General features: G+C 45.6%; 1 protein-coding gene across 6 annotated transcripts in view; it reads right to left on the reverse strand.

The window, feature by feature from the left end:
- LOC135219486 (E3 ubiquitin-protein ligase HERC2-like) overlaps positions 1 to 22,100 on the reverse strand; it is a 294,113-nt gene that overhangs the window by 42,605 nt on the left and 229,408 nt on the right. For all 6 annotated transcript variants that reach the window (XM_064256287.1, XM_064256289.1, XM_064256291.1 and 3 more), the window contains exons 4-5: positions 2,487 to 2,916; positions 2,088 to 2,217 (exon numbers count right to left, since the gene is read on the reverse strand). In XM_064256287.1, the coding sequence (XP_064112357.1) occupies positions 2,088 to 2,217; positions 2,487 to 2,916 (560 nt within the window). The remainder of the gene's footprint in view (positions 1 to 2,087; positions 2,218 to 2,486; positions 2,917 to 22,100) is intronic.

Below are 22,100 nucleotides of genomic sequence, written 5' to 3' on the forward strand. Positions count from 1 at the left end.
GTAGCAAGGATATCCTGTGTCCAAGATATGATCTGCAGTAAATGAATATTTAAAACTACAATCCATTTAAGGGACCATGAGACATTGTTTTTCTCAAATATCTTTCAAGCAAATTATTTGATCGAAATGATACTTTGACACAACATACAAGACACCTCCCCCTAATTTTTGGTAATATAGTCCATTGTCAAATAGTGTTAGTTAAGGCATTTACTCTTGACTTACATAGTGTTACCAAGCATCACAAATTATGCCAACTCTGGAATAAATGAGAATGATGAAAAAGCCTCCCCCTTCCCAGGAATCAAATTAACTCCCGAGGAAAAAGGGGCAACATTACAAAAATTAGCTTGGGGCCTCCCGATACTTCCAGCGACAAATCAATGGAAGAAAACGAAGGAGACACAGGCACAACGCTACTATGGGGGGTGAATACTGTAGGAGACAAAGCACCGGGAAGAGGCGAAAAACCTTCCCATGTAGGAAGAGTCGAAGCCCTCCAATGCTCTCTCTTGCTATGAAACGACTTTCACTGCTCTTTAGGCCATGCCCGGCATTCAGTGCAAGGATTCGTTATACTACAAAAATTAGAACGGCACCTGCTACACGTGATGTGGGGATCAGTCGCCACCGAAGCCAAAAAACGATAACATGGAAAACCTGGAATTCCGGGGCACACACGTTGACGAGGCCGAGAAGGAGCAGAAGCAGCCATAATATCAGCCACACACATACACACACACACACTAAACACAAACGAAACGGGCAATGAAGCGGGTAAAGGTCAAGAGAGGTCAACCACAACTCTCACCCAGGCGGTTGAAGAAAAGACTGACGCAGTGGCGTAGGTGCATGGTCCTTGACCACTCTTCACCCGATCTACGCACGCGTTGCCAGATATCACAACATTCCTTGCTTTTGAAAAAGAAACCCACAAATTCAATTTGTAACTGTTTACTTCTAAGTATTTACATTAAGTTTTACTCCACACTCGAGTACTTTCAGGCCCTTCTGTGGCCCATTTCTCAAAGAGATGTTTGGGATGTTAGCCTGGGTCAAGGCCCAGCAGCTGGGCCTTGACCCAGGCTAACATCCCAAACATCTCTTGAGAATGGGCCACAGAAGGGCCTGAAAGTACTCGAGTGTGGAGTAAAACTTAATGTAAATACTTAGAAGTAAACAAGTTACAAATTGAATTTGTGGGTTTCTTTTTCAATCGTCAGAAGAAAACTGAAAGAAGTTTTTGTTTGATTCCTTGCTTCATCTGCTTTTTAACCGGATCCAGCTGGGCGCTAGAAATTATCCTATTGTTAAGACCAAAGGTTTGTTCGTGTATGAACAATATGCTTTTGGTAGGGATTGGTAAATTGCTAGTACATATAATTAATGCTAATGTTAACAGAAAACGGGGAAAATTAAGTTATTATGGTCGTTACGTCAAACCTTGTTATCCTTTTCATCATGAAGCCTTCAACTATCTGCTGGTATTGAAAAATACCATGGGAAATGGTTTTTGATGGCATAGTGTAAATTATAGAGAGGTATGGGAGGGAGGAGATGAGAAAAACAGTGAAGAAGAAAAAGTGAGAGCGGGAGGGAGGGAGGGAGGGTGAGAGAAGGGATGGGGGATAGCAGACATTTGGTTGTGTAGATGAGCCTTGCTGACATAAGAGACTGCTTTTAAAAGTCAAGAGTAAGTGCCTTCTAACACCATTTGACAATGCACTATATCTTGTACACTGTGTCAAACTACATTCTGATCAAATAATTAGTTTGAACAAGGCTAATAATATTAAAAAATTCATGGTCAGAGAAAACTAGCCCTTATTGTGAACTACAATATTCTTATCTATTTTTATTTTAATCTTTCCTTACATAAAGACAACTTCCATTATAACATAAAGTTAAGGACTATATTTAAATCTCTACAAAATATGTCTACATACAATGGATCATACAACTAAAAAAAACTGAATGTTCATCTCCATCTCTACAGAGATTTAAACGAAACAAATTAGTCATGTATGTAAAAGTAACTTTCAAACCATTGAAATAACCAAAAAAAAATGTAACTTTCATTTACCTACATTCCACCACCCCAAGTATAGACTTCACCATCTTTGGTAAGAGCCATGCAATGTTCTTTTCCTAAGGCTATTTCTGATACTTGCTGCCTACCAACTTGCATAGGTATATTACTGCTGTAAGCAACACCATCTGTTTACAAATAAAAATAAAAAACAAAACTAAATAAAATTTTCCCGGTGCTATCAATTATTTTCCAGTTCCTATGATGAAGCATTTTAGCATTTACAATTTGGACACATTGTTCATTTTCCAGTATGTCTTCATCAAACACTATTGAAGATCAGTGAATATCAACATCAACAATGATTCCTTTAAAACTGATATTTTCATAAGACATATAACCACTAATATGATGTATGGCCATGCAATATCAAGTCCTCTCTTAAACAAGTACTCACCAATGTCAATAGCAAGCAATGCATTGTCTTCAATAAGTAGCTTCTGGAAGCTCTTTTGAGGCTGTTCGGTTTCTTGACTATTTTTCTCACCTGATGTTGATGAACTGCTAGGGATGTCAGAAATGAGCATGAAGTCTGATGGGATATGTTTTAAACTATGTCCTTGTACACTTTTGCATTCACAATGATTCTTATTAACACTCTCCATTTTAACTTTGTCATGTACAGTTTGAATGTGACTTTCCACAGTTTCACCCTCACAGTCTTTTGGTAACTGGAAAGAGTCATCACGCTTTTCTAAATCTTGTCCTTGAGAATTACTTTGCAGGAGTGTTTGAAAAGTGAGCATTCTCCATCTATTTTCTTTATCCCACAATACAACTGACCCTCTTTCTGTGATGGCTGCTATTCGATTTTCACTTACAGCCACCTGAAAATAAACTAAATTACTTATCTGAAAAATGTAGTCATCATATGATATTTGTCTTGATGATCATTAAACAACAAGCAACAAATTAATACAGAAAAACTGTTTGAAAAAAATGAAGAGAAAATACAAAACAAATGGAACCTAAATATAAAACTTCTATTAAAAAATTAATTTGTATATAAATCCATTTACTTATAATTCACCCTTCCTGGTGTCAAGAAATCACCCAGACACTTCAGCTGCTCTTACAAGAATGAAAATAAACTGTTAGCCAATAATACTAAGCATTGTCTAAAGCAGTTATATGTATCATGTTGTATAATCTATGAACTACATGAAATTAGTGGGGGTGGGAGACATTACTGTATTTTAGGTACAGTAAAGGGATTTTGACGAAGGAAAAATCTATTTCTTGGGCTCAGTTTGTGTCGCTTGCGCGAAATAATCCTTTTTAATCCATTATTTCTAAGGTAAATGAACTAACAAATACCAGAGAATAAACAAAATAAAGAAAAAGGTCAGTATAACTAACTCGCTCACCCTCCAACCAAAGGGCGTCGGTATGAACACTAGGGCGAGTGAGACCACTACCACGAACCTCTTGCCAATAGAAATCTCCCACGACAAAACCCCCACAAGAGGGGAGCCGACCCACAGAACGGGGCAGCAACTACTACTACTCCAACCCACGCTATGGACTGCTGCGCCTCTGGTGGCCATTCGCTTTTAGTTAGCACGGACCTGTACGGACGTAATTGTTTTTTTGTCTCTGTGTTTTCGTGCCCCCGTTTTTGAGGATTTGTCTAGTAATGGAGCGTTCAGCCATCGCATCAGCTAAAGTTAAGTATTTCCGTAAGGTTCCTACTTAGTTTTTTCCAGCCTTGAGTCAGTATTTTGCCCGTTTTTAGGTATAAAATGCTGGCTCGCAGCCGGAAGCATGGCGGCATTGTTCTGCCTCGTGGCGGGTTCGTTCTTGGTCTCCCATACCTAGAACCTTCCCTTTTATTTTACGCTCTATTCCTGTTTATCTATATTATGTTAGGGGATCCAGCCTGCATTGGTTTATGTCATGCATGCATGTCTTTCTTTACCTTGCGTAGGCATTTTCGCTTCTATCCAGACCCTAGCCACAGCTCTTAGTATCGGCCCCGGCTGATCTTTGAGTGGTAGACTTTCTCTCGGGTTAGTCGTACACTCCTGGATTTTTTCTCCTACTGTTTTATTTCCCTACTTTCATTTTAATTTAAGTTTTTTGTGATATTAATTGTTTTTGGGTTAGCCTAGGGCGTCTGGTTCGTTATCGTAGCCTAGGTTTATTTTATCATGGTCCCCATTAGTTTTGTTGCTTCCTTTTATCAGTTTTGTTGCATCTCCGATGACATCTCGCTGATCAGTTTGGTTGCATTAACCTAGGCTATGGATTTCGTGGTTTTATCGAGTTACCGTTTCGTGGTCACCATGTGATCGCGATACAGCCAGACGCCCGTCCAGTCACCCTGCCCTCCTCCCGCTCTCCCATAGAGCTGGGGGGAGGGAGGTCCGTCCTCGCTCGCTCCACCCGGGCCTGTCTCCCTCTCTCCCTACGCGGAGGGAGTAGGGGAGGCTGGACAGACACAGGACTGGACTTGACCGTTCTCTCTGCTTCACGGTGCTTTGTTGTGACGGGGTAGGGGGATTGGCCTTCCCTCTCCTTTGTTGCTCCGTTGCCCCGATGTTTGCTCGAGTCTGTTTCGCCCTCTCGCCCCTTCCTGGATTGTTGGTGCTTTTCTATCTTACCGGAGCTCCGTCAATCACGAGGAAGGGAGCTGGTTCCCCGCTTACGGGCGGACCTCAGGCGTACAGTTGGTCTTTTTACCTAACCATCCCGTCTCGTCGGTATAACGGGAGACGAACACCTCCGCGATTCGGAATCAATTCCGGAATTTAGTGCTAATTTATGCTTAAGTGTATCATAAGTTTATTTTAAGCTATCATAAGTTTAATTTAAGCTAGCTTAAGCCGGGTTCCTCCCTTACCTCTGTTTTCACACCGGATCACTCCGGGGTTATAGCCTATTCAGGCGGTAGGGGAGGGGTTATGCTCAAAAATTTTTCACTCTCCAGCATGCATCGGAGTTCTAATTTAGCCTCTAAGTGATGTCTTTTATGGTACTCATGTATCCTTCCACTTACAGACCACCAACTGTGAGCATCCGGGATGCAACGCCATGCTCCAGGACCCCTGCGGGCATGAAGTCTGTAGGTCCCACGCTCCGTGCGCGACTCCGCATGGGAATCTGCAGGTCTGGTTCCACGAGACCTGTACTATTTGTTATGATCTCGTGGGTCAGTTCTTAGACGGTAAGTATTTCCAACTCTATACGTGAATTCTAATGACTGTTCTAGATCTTAAGTTTAATTTTAATAATTTCTTTTAAGCTTAAGCTCCTTATATGTTGTGAATTACATCCCCAAAAACTTTATAGGTTAAGCCTAGTCTTAGTTTAAGGTTGAATTTCAATTTTAAACTTAAAACTAATAAACGCCCTCTCTTCCAGGCTGCTGCCGTTAGAGAGACCGCCCTGGCAACCCTGAGGGCTTGGGTCGGCGGATTTGGAAAGAACGCCGCCAAGGGACAGCCCTACATTCTTGAGAAGAGGATGGCTGTCCTGCTGTTCCCCGGCGGCAAGTCGGCGGGGTACGTCGACCCGGCAGAAGCAGCCCCGACTATGGCGGCGATCCAACAACAGATCGCCACTTCAACGAAGGAACCAGGCCACGATATCTCATCGGAAGTCGCGACGCTGGATTTGAATGTTGAACCGATGGTAGGTGTTGACGACCTGTTGGTCGAGGTAGGTACGTTGGACGCCCAAGGGCTTCCCTTGGGCGCCACTGGATCTTCTTCTCCTGCTACTTCTCCAGCTTCTTTCCAGGGCTTTACAGGAGCTGAGCTCCTTTATGCTTCACCCAGTGCTTCGGTGAAACCCAAAGTCAAGGGCCAAAGGGTACAGAAAACCCTTAAAAAGACGTCGTCGTCGTCCAAAAAGACTTCGTCGGCGTCATCATCTTGTAACTCTCCGGCTACAAACCTCGGAGCAGAGAAGTCTAGAGCTTCTGCTTCAAGCTCGAAGTCCTCGAAGAGCAGGTCTTCCAAGGAGAGGCCCCGTACTCCGGCGAAGCCAGCGGTCTCTCCTCTCCCCTTGGTACCTGTGCCGAGTTATCCCTCCACCTCCGCATCAGCTCCGGCTTTGGATCCCAATGCTGGATTGATGCAACAGATGGGAGACTTGGTCGGCTCTTTGAGGAGCAGCATGGAGCAGATGTTCTCCCGGTTGTCCGAAAGGATTACGTCCCAGGACAACATAATTGCCGGACTTAACCAGGCCCCTCTGGCTACTCCTCCAGCATTCGGTGCTGGATTGCTTCAGCTCCCACCTCATGACTCTCTGCCTCCGTTCTCTATGAACAACCCCTGGAGAGTGGCGTCATACGCCCCTTTCCAGGACGGCCTTATCTCTATCCCGGAATGCGGCACTCGAAGGATTGAGGACTTCGAGTTCTATCCGGAGGGCCTCCAACCGCCGTTCATTGGCTACGCCAGACTTACTGACGCAGCCATGACTAGAGAAGATAAGGTTCCGAAGGAGACAGTCCTCTACTCCCGTGACCAGGCTCAAAGAGAATGGCTCAGGTGTTTAGAGGAGATGGATTGTTCAAACACGAGAATACAAGCCTTTAAGAGTCCCTTCACCATTTTTACGATGGAGGAGGGAACTCCTCTTCCCTTCTTGACCAAGAAGCGACAGTCACCATTCCGGCTGCCCTGAAAGGAGAATCTTTACCGCAATTAAGGGAAGCAGACCCCACACCTCCTTTGCTCCCTTCACTTGGAGATCTGTGGGAAGATTTACCTAACACCTTCTCAGCTGGCAAGCTCAAACCAGACTGCGCTATGGACCAGTTCGGCGAGAAGCTACCTAGACTTCCTGACAGCCTCATTCAAGCTGAGTTTGAGGCCAAGTCTAGGCTTGCCAGGTCCATGAATACCATGGCAATGACGGAAGTAGCGGCTCTTTCTTATGCTTCAGAGCCGCTCTTCAAGCTCCTGACTAAGTCCCAGACGCATACCGTCCAGTCTGATCTTCCCTAACCATACAAACCTGGAGTTCTTTACTTAGGATAGATTGCAGCTCAGCTGAAACTACCAGCTAATACATTCTTTTATATACCGAGATAGTTAACTACTGGGCCAGTAATTACCTGCCCGGTGGTAGGGCACCAGCTCACTGAGTCGTCACTTTGATTACAGCCAGGACTTTGATGATGACCCCTGAATCAAGGGGGTGGGTGTTTGACAGGACCATACAAGTAAAGGACTCCAGGTTTGTATGGTTAGGGAAAAATACATTTTACTTTCAAAAATGTCATTTGTTCCATGATGGAACCCGGGGTGCAAGGACCCGGGCTTATAGCTCAGGGTCGTGGATCCTTCACCCCCGCGAGCCATGGTAAATGCGACCTGATGGCTGATGGCCTTGATATCAAAGGCATGAGCATAGAACTCTGTCAGGCAACCAAAACCAGGCTATATAATCATAACGGGTTTGTTGGGTTGCGACTGACTTCTGTGTGTCTACAGAAAAACCACTCGCGGGTTCGATTCTTGGCCATTCCATTGAGGAGTGAGAGATGTGTATTTCTGGTGATAGAAGTTCACTCTCGACGTGGTTCGGAAGTCACGTAAAGCCGTTGGTCCCGTTGCTGAATAACCACTGGTTCCATGCAACGTAAAAACACCATACAAACAAACAAACAAACAAACAAACAGAAAAACCACTAGTCGGACATGGAATGCTTACCAGTATCGAAATCGGTGCCAGAGAACGGGTTTCGATGCTGTGGCCCCAAGTAAGGGGAAAAGGTGAAAAGAAAATAAGCCAGTCATACTCTCATATTCACCCCTAGCCTGATACGGAACCTCGATCCTCAATTTGACACTTCTGACCTCTGAGGGCATGGGAGCAGCTAAACCACTTGCTGAGTGGCTACCACAGGACCAAGGTCAGTTGTGTCGAGGTAGCTGTGGATACAGTCTCTAAGGTAGAACCTAGCGAAGGTGGAAGGACGAGACCATGTGCCAGCTTCCATCACCTGGGTAACAGAGAGGTTCTTCTTGAAAGCAAGCGATGTGCTCATTCCACGCACATCATGAGCCTTCGCTCGACTGGTACCAGCAAGTGGAGAAGAGGGAGGGGGAGAGGGTACAGCAAATCACCTCTCAAATCCAATGTGAAATGGTATTCCTCGTAACCCTCTTCTTTGCCAGGCCAGTACTTACAAAGAGATGTGGTAAGGTGGGTCGAGTAGAGCTGGTCCGTTGAAGCTAGTGCCTCAATGCTCTTAGAGGACAGAGAAGTAGCTCATCCGGGTCTTCGGTTACTGTGCTCAGGCTCACAACCTGGAACGAAGAAAACCGAGAATCAACCTGGGCTGGATTCTGGGTTTTTGCAACAAACTCAGGGATGAACCTGAAGCAGGCATTGGTCCAGCGCTCAGTATGAGCGACAGTATAGGCTAGGCCATGAAGCTCGCTGACTCGCTTGGAGGAAGCAAGGACGAGAAGAAAAACTGTTTTCAGGGCGAGATCCCTATCAGATGCCAGGGACAACGGTTCATACGGAGCTCTCTTCAAAGATCTGAGAACAGCAATGATGTCCGAGGGAGGAGGCTTTGCCAATACTGGAGTGCAGCCCTGTTCAAAGCTTCATGTGAGCAAAGAGAGTTCCTCCGAGGAAGAGAGATCGATTCCCTTCAGTCTGAGGACTTGGCTCATGGCCGAGCGACAGCCTTTAACCGCCGAGATCAAAAGGAGCTTCTCTCTCCGGAGGTAGAGTAAGAAGTCGGCAATCAAGGGAATAGAGGCTCCTAGAGGAGAACAGCATCTCCGACAACACCAACCACAGAAGATGGCCCACTTAGTCTGATAGACAGACGTTGAGGACTTCCTGAGTTATCCTGACAATGCTGTCACAGCCTCTCGCAAAAAGCCTTTTGCTGTGAGGAGCTGCTGGATAACCTCCACCCGTGAAGATGTAAAAAGCTCACCGTATTGTGGAAGATTCTCATATGTTTTGGCATAGGAGGTCGGGGAGTGGCAGAAGCACTCTCGGAGTCTCTACCAGCAGAAGTAGAAGGTCCGGGTACCATTCTACGTGAGGCCATTTCAGCATTACTAGTGTCATGGCCAGGGAAGGTGTGGATCACACTCGATTCAACACCTGCCTGATCAGGCAAAATGGCGGAAAAGCAAAGACATCGAGGCCGTCCCAAGGGTGCTGGAATCCATCCTCAAATGCCGCAGCCAGATCTGGAACTGGATGAGCAGTAAATCTGCAACGTCCGATTTAGAGCGGTAGCAAACAGGTCTATTGTTGGGAACCCCACAAAGTCAAGACTTTGTTCACTATCTGAGGAGCCAAAGACCATTCGGAGCCAACTATCTGTGTCCTGCTCAGATTCTCTGCCACGATGTTCCATTTGCCTGGAATGAACCGAGCTGTCAACCCTACATAGCTGAGAGCTGCCCATTCATGAATCTGCACTGCTAGTTGACATAGCTGCAGAGACCAAGTACCACCTTGACGGTGTTGTCGCTCATCAGCATCACCAAGTGACCTGTCAGAAGAGAGGTGAAGTGCTGGAGTGCCAGGAAGGCAGCTCGAAGTTCCAGCACATTGATATGATCTCGACGTTCCTGGTCGGACCATACGCCCGAAGCCAGGTGTTGCAGTAGGTGAGTGCCTCATCCTTCCTTGGATGTGTCCATGAACAGCAGCAGATCAGGTGGACGAGACTTGAGAGGGGAGCCCCTCAGCAGGTTCGCGTCGTTCAGCCACCACTCAAGATTGAAGCGCATGCTCTCCTCCACTGGAACTAGATCGTGAGGAGAATGGTGACTTTGCGACCAACAATTCTTCAGACCCCTCTGAAAGGATCGAAGGTGCATCCCACCATTTGGAACAAGGCATTCCAGCGAGGCCAGATATCCTAGCAACCGTTGCCACTGATGTGCTGGCAGCTGGGACTGTCAAAGGAAGGGCAGAGCGACACTTCGGAAGCGTTCCAGTCTTTCTGGTGTCGGAGAGGCTTTCCCTGCAACAGTGTCGAGGATCATACCGAGATACACCAGTCGTTGAGAGGGCTCTAGAGAGGACTTCTTGTGGTTCACCGTGATCCCCAGATCGTGACAAAACACCAGAACCCTGTTTTGGTGGAGACGAAGCAGTTCCACCAAGGGCGCCAGTATCAGCCAATCGTCTAGGTAACGCAATAGACAAACCCCTGGCGATGAGCCCATGTCAACACTATGGTGAACACCCAAGTGATGACTTACAGAGCTGTGGAGAGACCAAAACATAGGACCTTGAATTGGAACACTGTCTGCTACAACAAGACGAAGATACTTCCTGGAAAACGGATGAATTGGGATCTGGAAGTAGGCATCTTTTAGGTCGATCGTCACCATGTAATCCAGAGGACGAATGGCCTGTCTGACCATGCTGGGGGTCTCCATCCTGAACGGGGTTTGCTGAACAAACTCGTTCAGGGCTGAGAGGTCAATGACCAGTCTCCAGCCTCCAGATGCCTTCTTCACAAAAAAAAGTCGACTGAAAAAGCCTAGAAACTCGTTAAGGAACTCCTCAAGAGCGTCCTTCCCCAGCATGTCCTGGACTTCTGCCTGAAGGGCGAGGTCCTTCATCGATCCCTCACGATAGGATGATGACATCTTCGGGGGTCGAATCAGAGGAGGGGGAGAGTTGATGAAAGGGACACAATATCCGTGTCGGAGGATGGTCAGCATCCAATCCTCCGCCTCATGGTACTACCACCTCGTCCATTTGGCTTGCAGGCATCCTGCCACAGGTGGCAGAGTGGGGGGAGTGCCCTCCTCACTGGTCGCAGCAGACTCTCTTCCTTTTGCCGCCTTTGCCTCACCCTCGACCACCCCTGGTCAAAAAGGGCTGCTGACCTCTCAGCCGCCGAGTGGTGGAGGCAGTGGGAAAGGGATCAGCCCTGGCAGGAGGGTGAGAAACCCTCCTAGATGGAGAGCCAGAGTGACGTTGAGCAGAAACAGCAGGAGGTTGGGGCCGATGGAAGGGTGCTGTGCGGTGCAGCAAAGAATCCTGGCTCGCTCTCCTGAAGTTTCCGATCACCTCGTTTACATCCGAAGATGGAAAGAGGGTGGATCCCTGAAGAGAGGCATTCCTCAGGTCGGTCACATCCTGAGGGTCCACAGCTCGATCAAGCCTTGATGAGACAGCGTTCCTGTGCTTCAGCACCAGGTTGGCCCAGAGGTTGGAAAGCTGGTGGACTAAGAACTCCATAGCCTTACCTCCTGACAAAACAAGGTCATGGAGCTGACGGGCCATGTCTGCTTGCTTGTCAGGCAGGAAAGCCCACCATGCCACCCCAAAAGTCCAACCATGAAGCTGCTTGCAACGCCGCCATCTTGGTTTGTTCGAGCTGCGACATCTCCGGGAAAGAGAGCGTCAATGTTTGGTGTTGCAGTGTCTGGAGCGAAATTCCAGGTGCCAATGATGTTATCGTCAGGTTTATGGGCAAGGGTGAGTAACTTAGAGGATCGAGATGCTGCAGTGAGTTCTTCCTCACTGAAACTTGTCTATCGACCTTGGTAAGAGCCTCTCTTGTCAGGGATGACAAGGGCAGCTCAAACCGAGACCGAGCACCCCGAGGGGTGCAACAAAGAAGGTTGACTGCCGACATACAGCCTTTCAGAGTAGTTGGAACTTCTCCAAGTCCATTTACCTTCCGCATGAGACCGATGATCTTGCAGAAGGTGGTTTCAGCTGCTGTGCCAGCTGAATCGTTGGTTGCCTCGTGAAAATCCTCCTCCCTCTGCACTGATGCATCCGGGCGTGAATGAGAGGGGTCCAGTCATGAAGAAAAAGGCCAAGTCTCTCCTTGTTCCAGAGCCACAGGAGCCCTCGGAGGCTCGGAATCATAAGGGAGATTCTTCGTTGCCTTCCAAAGGTCCTTATGCCCCAGTCGGACAGCCCCTTGCGAGAAGGGGGAAGGTGGAGTTGGAGGATGCCTGTCTGCTTTCGGCTAAGCTGGAGGAGAGAGGGGAGATTGAGCCCTCTCTGCAATCACTGTTGGAGCCCTGTCAGGAGGATCTTGGCTGAGTTCAAACTCAATGGACGAGATATGATACTTCTTACCAGGGAACGAGCCTTTGGAGATCGAGATCCTCGAGAGGTTGGAGGTCTGGGCTCGTAAGGAGGAGTCACGGGATGCCTTTGCTTCCAGAGCACCTCTCGCCTGACGTTAAGCACTCGTGGCAGCTTAGGAATAGTAAATCCCCTTAACTGCTCTCCCAACTTCCCGAGAGAAATAGGAAGGGGGCTGGAAGGTCATATGAAGGAGAATGGGTCCGCTTGCGGCCTTGTTCTCGAGGAAGAGTCGGGGAACGACGACCTCTGATCAATGGTGAAAGCCTATATGGCTGCCTTTTGGAAGGCTGGGTTGCAGCTTTACGAAGATCCTGAGGTGGAGATAGGTCCTCCAGAGGAGGAGCAGACGATGAAAGTCCCGAGGACAGGTACTCTGACTCAGATGTCTCCGTTTTCTATGTCGAAACATTGCAAAAAATAGTCGCCGTAATAAATTCCGGCGACTATACTGTAGAAATGTGACTCCAGCGGGTCTACTATATCATATAGTGATACCCTTGTATCAATTTTAACTTAGTGCCTGTTCCGCCGGATACATCTCCGGCGGGTCCATATAGTGATACTCATGTACCATTTTTAACTTACAGATGGTGCTCTGTCAGGAGACAGCATGTATACTACTGCAATCCTGCAGCAGCCGTGCGGGCATGAGGTATGCCGCACTCATGCAGGTTGTGCAGTCCAAGTGGACGACTTGTTGGTCTGGCACCCAGATGGGTGCGAAGTCTGCTATAATTTAGTAATGGACCTCACTACCGAGACGGTAGGTACCAGTCCATTGGATGAGATATGGGAAAATATTAGATGCATATTGAGATAGTCACCAATTAACTTACAGAACCCCCAAGCCGTCAAGGATTCGGCCCTTACGACCCTCAAGATCTGGGTAGGAGGATTCGGCCGGAACGTTAAGGCCAAACAGACCTACATGCTGTCGGAGGTCATGTGCTCCCTCATCTATCCAAACGCTAAGATGTTGGCAGCTGTAGCGGCAGACTTGGAGTCCCGATCATCGCCAAGATCCGGGAAGAGACGCAGGCCGTGCTGGCGGAAGACTTGGAGGGTTTTGGGGAAGAAGTCCTCGGAGAGGTTGCACCAATCAATTTGGACCATGAACCGATGATAGTCGACAACCAGGATGAAGGTAGGGTGGTAAGTGAGGCAGTTGGTACACGGGCTAAAGTTCTGTCCTTTAGCCCGTCTCATTCCTCTTCTTCATCCTTCCAAGGGTTTACCAAGAGACCTACGACTTCTAGGGACAAGTCGGGGTCAGTAATCCCTAAGGTCAAATCTAAAATAGACACTCATAGGTCTATTACCAAGTCCCTCCCTAAGCCTTCCAAACCGAAGCTCCTTAGGGTAAGCTGTCCTAGTTCGTCATCAGCCCCCAAACTGACAACGGACGCAGCAAAAGCTGCTCCACCAAGACAGGGGTTGAGAGCAATAGGGTTTAAATCCATTTCCCAGGATCCTGGATTTGACCCAACAGCCTTTTCTAGCATGCTGATGCAAGAAATGGGGAACTTGGTACAATCCAAGTTCCAAGAGATCTCGGCTCAGCTGGTCTCGAGCCTGGAGATGTCAGGGCAGTCAATTCAGTCCTTGGCCGAAAGGCTGAAAAACCAAGAGACCTTGATGCAGGGAGTCCTCCAGTCCGGACAACCACAACAACCCCTGGCAGTACCGGACGCATCTAAGCTGCCGCCGTTCAAGAATAATAACCCTTGGCGGCTAGCAGCACATGGCCCCTTCTCAGAGGGCATGCTGACGATTGAAGGTTGCGGAACCCGGCCAGTAGAAGACTTTGAATTCTACCCGCCGGGTCTCCAATTTCCCTTCTCAGGATATGTGCGCCTTACTGAAGAGGCATTGATAAGAGAAGACAAGGTTCCCAAAGAAACTGTCATCTTCCCCAGAGACCAAGCCCAATCAGCCTGGGTTCAGACTCTGACAAGACTAGGAATGCACTATAATACGAAGTTGAAATGCCACAAGAGTCCCTTTACGATGTTTGTGGTGCCGGATGACACTCCCATTCCGTGCACCTCCAAGGTAGAGGAGCTAACACTTCAGGCAGCAGCAGAGGACAAACCCATGCCTCAGCTCAGAGAAACAGATTTGCCTTCCATGCTGTTCCTGGGAGGTATGGAGTGCTGGATAGATGCCCTCTTTAGCGAGCGCTTACCCAGGCTACCGAAGGCACTGATAAAGGCGGAGTATGAAGCCAGATGTCGCTTATGCAGGTCCATCAATTCCGCCACTATAGCGGAAATGACAACCCTGGTCTACACGAAGTCATTACTTCACACCTTACAGTGTGATGTGTATGACTTCGCAGTAGCCAGGAGGAACTGCAGAAAGCACGTCTTGGCCGATGCTTCCATTCGCCATGAGCCAAATAGGCTCATCAAAGCCTCAATCTGGGGTGCGAACCTGTTCCCCGAGACCGTAGTAAACGGAGTCCTGGGAGAAGCAGCAAGACTCAATCAGAGCCTGCGAGTTCATTGGGGCCTCATCCCCAAGAGGAGGTTCGAACCCTCTGGAGCACACTCCAGGGGCAAGAAGAGAGCGAGGAGGTTTCAGTCCTTCCAGACAGCTCAACCTCAGACGATGGTCCAGGCTGTCCCAGTAGGCCAGTTGGGTCAACCCTCCACCTCGAAAGCTCAGCCTCAACAACAGTTCGTGCTGCTGCAGAGCCAACCCTCTCAGCAGCCCCAAAGCTTGGCCACTTTTACCTCTTCCCCGGCCTTTAATGCCTCCTTTGAGAACCAAGGGGTATTTCAGGGCTATAACAGGTTCGCAAGAGGTAGTCGAGCCAGAGGAGCTTTCCGCAGGGTTGGCGGAAGAGCATCCGGCAGAGGCAGAGGCTTCCGAGGAAGCCGGGGTAGCCGACCCTCGGCTAACCAGTGAGACTCCTCAGGTAGGAGGGAGGCTGTGCCTATTCAAGAACTGCTGGAAATTCAGCACTTGGGTGCACAGCATAGTAGCAAAGGGACTGGGATGGAGTTGGAAGAAAGGGCCTCCTCCATCAACCAGTTTTCACCAACATCCAACAGCGGACCTAACAGAGTACACCCAAAACCTTTTTCAAAAGAAGGTAATGACAAAGTTCAAATACTTAAGATTTCAAGGACGCTTGTTCAGCGTTCCAAAGAAAGACTCAAACAAGCCAAGAAATACTAGACTTGTCTCATCTGAACTCATACATTCAATGCGACAAGTTCCATATGCTAACCGTCTCCCAGGTACGGACCTTACTTCCCCGTGGGGCCGTCACCACCTCTATAGATCTTACAGATGCTTACTATCATGTTCCGGTAGCAAGGCACTTCTGCCCCTTCTTAGGCTTCAGGCTAGGCAAACAGGCTTATGCCTTCAAAGTAATGCCTTTCGGGCTCAACATAGTGCCCAGAATATTTACAAAGATAGCAGAGAACAGTAGTACAGGAACTGAGAGCTCAAGGGATAATGTTAGTAGCCTACCTAGACGACTGGCTCATCTGGGCCACAAACGACAAAGAATGTCTCAGAGCAACCCACAAAGTGATAAGATTTCTGGAATACCTAGGATTCCATATAAACAACAAGAAATCCCGGCTTACTCCAGCACCACGTTTTTAGTGGTTGGGAATACAATGGGATCTCAATTCACACAAATTTTCGATCCCACCGGAGAAACGAAGGGAAATTGCAAAGGCTACGAGGCACTTCCTCAAAGGCAAACAGATGTCCAGGTGGAACCAAGAAAGAATCTTAGGTTCACTCCAATTCGCCTCAGTAACAGATGTTCTATTAAAAGCCAAAATGAAAGATATAAACCGGGTTTGGCGGACCAGAGCGAACAGGAAATTGTGAGACAAAATTTCCTGCATCCCTCAAATACTACGGAAGAGACTCCGTTTATGGAAAGAAGTCAAGGACCTGGCAAAATCAATACCATTACAGTTCCCTCCAACAAGTTTAGTGGTCCACACGGACGCCTCACTAAGCGGTTGGGGAGGATACTCCCAATACGAAAAGGTTCAAGGCTCCTGGTCACTAACACTCCACCAGCTTCATATCAATGTTTTAGAAGCCATGGCAGTATTTCTAACCCTAACGAAACTCTCTCCGGCGAGGAAGATCCATATCAGGTTAGTATTAGACAGCGCAGTAATAGTCCACTGCATAAACAGAGGAGGTTCCAAATCAAGCAACATAAATCATGTCATGATAGCAATCTTTTCTTTGGCAGCAAAGAACCAGTGGCATCTGTCAGCCACTCACCTGGCAGGAGTAAGGAACGTAGTAGCAGATGCATTATCAAAGACAATTCCGCTGGAATCAGAATGGTCCTTAGATGACATGTCATTCAAATGGATCAGTCAGCAGAGCCCAGGTCTCCAAGTACATACATAATACGATAACTAATTTCAAATGAAAATTCTTCCCTTCGTCTTTTTCTGTATCAATTTCCCTACCTTCTCATAACTCCAGTGACGCTCGGAGCTGGGAAAGTAACAATGCCATACAATGGTGTCAATGAATTTAACTGGTTTTTATGTAATCCTCGTTCTTCTCTCGTCCTCGCTCTCTCTCTCTCCTCTCCTCTCTCTCCTCTCCTCTCTCTCTCTCACCGAGATGAGATCATTTTCATGGACATGTATGTAATAAGTTTATCATTAATATTTTCCGATAATAATACTATAACTGTAATTACAAAAGTCATATGTGAGTATTTTAAATACAATAATCATTCCATTTCACTCTTTTAAATACTGTAAGGACAACTCTCTCTCTCTCTCTCTCTCTCTCTCTCTCTCTCTCTCTCTCTCTCTCTCTCTCTCTCTCTCTCTCTACAAGATACTTGTCATAGTGGTAACTCCGTCTCTCTTGGCTGCAAGTGTTATAAGTACGTATGTAAGTATATACCTTTAAGGGTACTAATGTTTAGGATTACTTTGAAATTATATTAATACAATCTCTAAGATTAATACAGTAATGTGATAATAATTTAAGGTAAATTTGATGCAGGATGTTACATAAGGTATACATTTGGTGCTTCTATTTCTTCCTTCTTTTATCTCTCTCGCTTTCAGCAAAAGAACTGAAAGACAGACAAACATAATTGCACAGTCCTCTCTTTCTCTCTTCTCTGGAGAAATATATGTATTTATGGGAGGGGAAAAAAGTGTTGCCTACAGACGTTCATTTCAATCTATTGAAATCGTAAGGAGTTGTTATTCTCTCTCTCTCTCTCTCTCTCTCTCTCTCTCTCTCTCTCTCTCTCGTCTCGTCTCGTCTCTCTCTCTCTCTCTTATCTCTCTCTCTCTCTCTTTGCTATTGGGTGTTTATATATTTCTAATGGTAAAATGTTTAAGATGACTTTAAAATGATATTAATAATACTAATTCAATGGTATATTTGATGTTGGATAATACTTTAAGTAGACATTTGGTATTTGAACTTTCAAGATAGGCAGATATAGGTATTTTTAGAAGGGAGTTTGAACTATTCGCAGGTTTGAGCTATTCGCGTGGGTGTCTGGTACACATCTCCCGCGAATACGGGGGGAACACTGTATTTCATTAGTTAAAACTCAAGAAAAAAAAAAAAACACTCAAAATTTTCATACCTGTTTTTTTTAATAGCTTTATCACAAAAAGTGCATTTTATGATGAACTTGATATAAAAAAAAAAAACCATGAATTTGTTCCCAAGAGAAATCCACGAATGTGTGAGTCCGCGAATACAGGGGTCCCCTGTATTTCGTTTGTTAACATAAATTCGTGTTAGTGATTTCACTTTCGTTGTACTGTAAGTTACTTTATCGTGTTGTGTGTGAACTTAATGACTTACGATATTAGCCATGGGTCCAAAGAATGTTGCTGATGTTCAAGGAGAGATGATGATTTTTTCTATGAAGACGAAGATGGAGATAATCAAGAAGTGTTAATGTTTTCTGCCATTTGTTAATGTGTTTCATAAAGTTCAGTGTTAATGTTTTCTGCCATTTTTTAATGTGTTTCGTAAAGTTAAGTGTTCATGTTTTCTGCCATTTGTCCTCCCCCTTTGTCGCCACTTTCGGACATCACCTCACTCGAAAGGTAAGGTTCCACATTTTACTACATACGTACGTAGTACATGTACACACAGTATTTCTTGTACCCTGTACACTAATACACTTTATTTACAGGTACAGTAACGGTTAGGTTAAGTATTGAATACATAGTCCAAATTGTTGTATTTCAATTTAGCTTTATAATAAAATTTACTGTGGTGTTTTTGTAGGGCTTGGAACGAATTAGGCAATTTACATGTAAAACGTAGTTCTAGATACGAAAAAATCAGGTTACAAAGGCTGCTTCAGAATGGATTAATTTCGTAACCTGAGGCACTACTGTACCATAACCCATCCATAAAAAACAAGATTGGCAGGTACTCCGGGTATACAGTACCCCAAGCTTCCCAAAACTCGATGACCAATTGTCAAGGTGAGTGGACAGAGGAGAAAGTGTTCTCCTTCCCTTCTTTTCCCAACACCATGCCAGCTATAGATAACAGTCCTAATGCACTACAGTTATCATAGACTACCTCAAAAAGTAGATTCCACAATAGATGTAAGAGATAAGTTATTTTTAAATGCCAATGAAGTGGCTACTGCCCTAATTTTATGGGCTTTGACATTACAAGCAGGAAAATTCTCATCCTTAATCTTCGTGTGAGTTTCAGTGATGATGTCCCTTACTGAACACCAAAGGTTAAGCGAGTTACTTCTTATACCTTTAGTCCTGTCCAAGTAAAACTTAACCCTTAAACGCCGAAGGGGTATATTAAAAATCGTCTTCCGTGTGCCGAAGGAGTCTCGGAGTGAGCGCAGAAGCGGAAAAAATATTTTTTCAAAAATTCACAGCGCGCTTAGTTTTTAGGATTAAGAGTTCATTTTTGGCTCCTTTTTTTTGTCATTGCCTGAAGTTTAGTATGCAACCATCAGAAATGAAAAAATTATCATTATCATATATAAATAATGCGATATATGATAGCGCAAAAACGAAATTTCATATATAATTGTATTCAAATCACGCTATGTGCAAAACGGTTAAAGGTAACAAGTTAATTTTTTTTTCGTTGTAATGTACACTAAATTGCGATCATTTTGGTATATAACACATTGTAAAACGATAAAAGCAACACAGAGAAAATATTATCACAAAATGATGCATGAATTCGTAATGGGCTGACGTAAACAAATATTTTTTTCAAAAATTCACCATAAATCTAAATATTGTCCTAGAGACTTCTAATTTGTTTCAAAATGAAGACAAATGATTGAATATTACTATACTGTAAGAGTATTAGCTTACAATTGCAGTTTTTGACCATATCTGATGAGTTAAAGTTGACCGAATGTCGAATTTTTTCACATATTTTTTTTATATGCAATTATTTCGGAAATTAGAAAAGCTACAACATTCAAATATTTTTAGTTTTATTCTACATGAAATTGCGCAAATTTTCATATATAAAACTCTATGAAATGCCTAATATGAAATGGAGCAAATATTCCAAGAATGTGACGTACGCATTTCGGAGATTTGCGGGGAAGAATCTGCGCGCGGAGGGAAGGAAAGTTTTTTTTTTAAATTCACCATAATTCTAAATATTATGCTAGAGACTTCGAATTTGTTTCAAGATGAAGATAAATGACTGAATATTACTAGACTGTAAGAGTTTTAGCTTACAATTGCGTTTTACGACCATTTCGGTAGAGTCAAAGTTGACCGAACGTGGTTTTTTTTTCTATTTATCGTGATTTATATGTAAATATTTCGAAAATGAGAAACGCTACAACCTTCAATTATTTTTTTTGTATTCTACATGAAATTGCGCACATTTTCATATATAAAACTTTATGTAACAGCTAATTTAAAATGGTGCAATCATTACCACAATTGCACGTATGATTTTTTCGGAAGAGTTACCGCGCGGACGTAAGGAAAAATGATATTGTTATGATACAATAAAGTTTTATACATACTTACCTGCAGATATATACGATTAATGGCTTACCCAGCCTCCCCGCAGGAGACAGGTGGTAGAGAGAAAAAATTCTGATAGAAAACGGGAATGGTTCCTATTCCTGCCACCCAGCGGCAGGACGGTAGATCACCTGACCTACCTGTAGCGTGTGCCGCGAAATTTGAATTTCTGTCGGGACGACGGAGTCTAAAGCTAAGTATATATCTGCAGGTAAGTATGTATAAAACTTTATTGTATCATAACAATATCATTTCTGGGCTCAGCTCGTGTCGGCCTATGAAATATCCTTAAGTTCATTATTTCTAGGTAAAAATATCCTAAAATTACCAGAGAAAAAATAAAATCAAGAAAATGTCAGTAAAACTGACTCGCTCACTCTATAAAAGAAGTGTCGGTATGCAAATAGGGGCGAGTGGGATCACTACCACGAGTCATTTACCATTTAGACCTTCCAACATAAAATCCCCACCTGAGAGAGCTGATACTAAAGGGTGATGCGACCGCTACTACTACTACTACTGACGCCACGTCGGAGAGCAGCGCCCCTAGCGGTCATCCTTAATTATTAGCTCGACAACGCTAGTTGCATCTTTTTTCACTCGTGTTGTTTTCGCTTGGATTTATCTTTCTCAACGATGGAACGTGCTGCAATCGCTTCGGCTAAGTTAAGTGCCTCATAAGTAATAATTTTTGGTATTCCAGTCTTCCAGGAACCAGTATTTTCCGTTTTTTAGGTCATATACGGTCTCTCGGTTGACTCGTGGCGGCCTTGTGCCGCCTCGTGTTGTTAAGATTTCCCGGTCTTCCATACTGGGACATCTTATGCTTATGGGCTCTATATTTACGTTCATTGTTTTATTACATCGTATTTAGAGTTAGGACACAGCCCATCCCTTTTACCTTTTATCTCTTAGTTTGGTATTTAGGGCTATACTGTGTTTTTCTGGCCCAGCATCCCAGCTCTTGCTCTTCATCGGCTACTGCTGGCTCCGAGTAGTCGACTGTTCTTCGGATCAGTTCGCCTCCTCCTGGGCTTCTTTCTCTTTTACTCAAGTGTCTCTTCTATCTTTTACGATGTATTTATTTATTATCAGTGTTATTTAGGGTGCTAGGCTAGCCTAGGTGCCTTGTGCCATGTGTTGGTACAGTCTGGTTCACGTGGCCCCTCTGTGGTTGTGTTGCTATCGCGTCCTAGGCCACCTACGATCACGTGTCCCATTAGGCACCTTACCCTCCCCCTTCCCTCCCTACTGTGTGGTAGGGAGGGGTCTGGTGGATCTCCTTGGTTGTCATGACAACCACCGTAGCCTACCCCCCTCTCCCTCCGAGGGGGCCAAGGAGTTCTATACCAGCTGGGGGCTAGGGCGACCACTTGTCTCGGGTACCAGGTTACTTGGCGGGTAGTAATAGGGACGAGGGGGGAGGCCGCCCCCCCTCTCTCTCGTCCGCCGTGTTCACGCCGGGATTCCCCCCCCCTGTTTTCCCCATTCCCAACCCTTCCACCCCTACCTTAAAACGGACGGAGCCCCCCGTTGAAGCCGGGAGCCCCTTCGGTTATAGGTCCACCTGGCTCCGCCAGCGGGCGGGGTGGGAATTTACTAGTGGTCTATATTGCTTGCTTACTATATCCTGGTTTTCGCTACCGGAGGAGAGCTCGCTCCTTACCCGGGCACTCCTCTAGTAGACAGAAAGAGTTATACCTCATTCTATATGGATATACCCTTACTGATACGATGACTATTGGTTTTTAGTTTTATGTACTATCTCCGTCGTTCTCCGTCGTGGTTTCATGGCCCCTCACCACTCCTGGTTGGAACCTTTTTCCTGTCTCCGGCGTAAGCCTCAGACCCCCACCAACCGCCTAGCTAACCACACGTATTGCGGCGGAGCACTAGTTTAATCTAACTTACATGCTCCGGCATGCAGCGGAGTC

Source organism: Macrobrachium nipponense, chromosome 1 (genome assembly GCF_015104395.2).
Source record: "Macrobrachium nipponense isolate FS-2020 chromosome 1, ASM1510439v2, whole genome shotgun sequence".
In the NCBI taxonomy this organism is placed as follows: Eukaryota; Metazoa; Arthropoda; class Malacostraca; order Decapoda; family Palaemonidae; genus Macrobrachium; species Macrobrachium nipponense.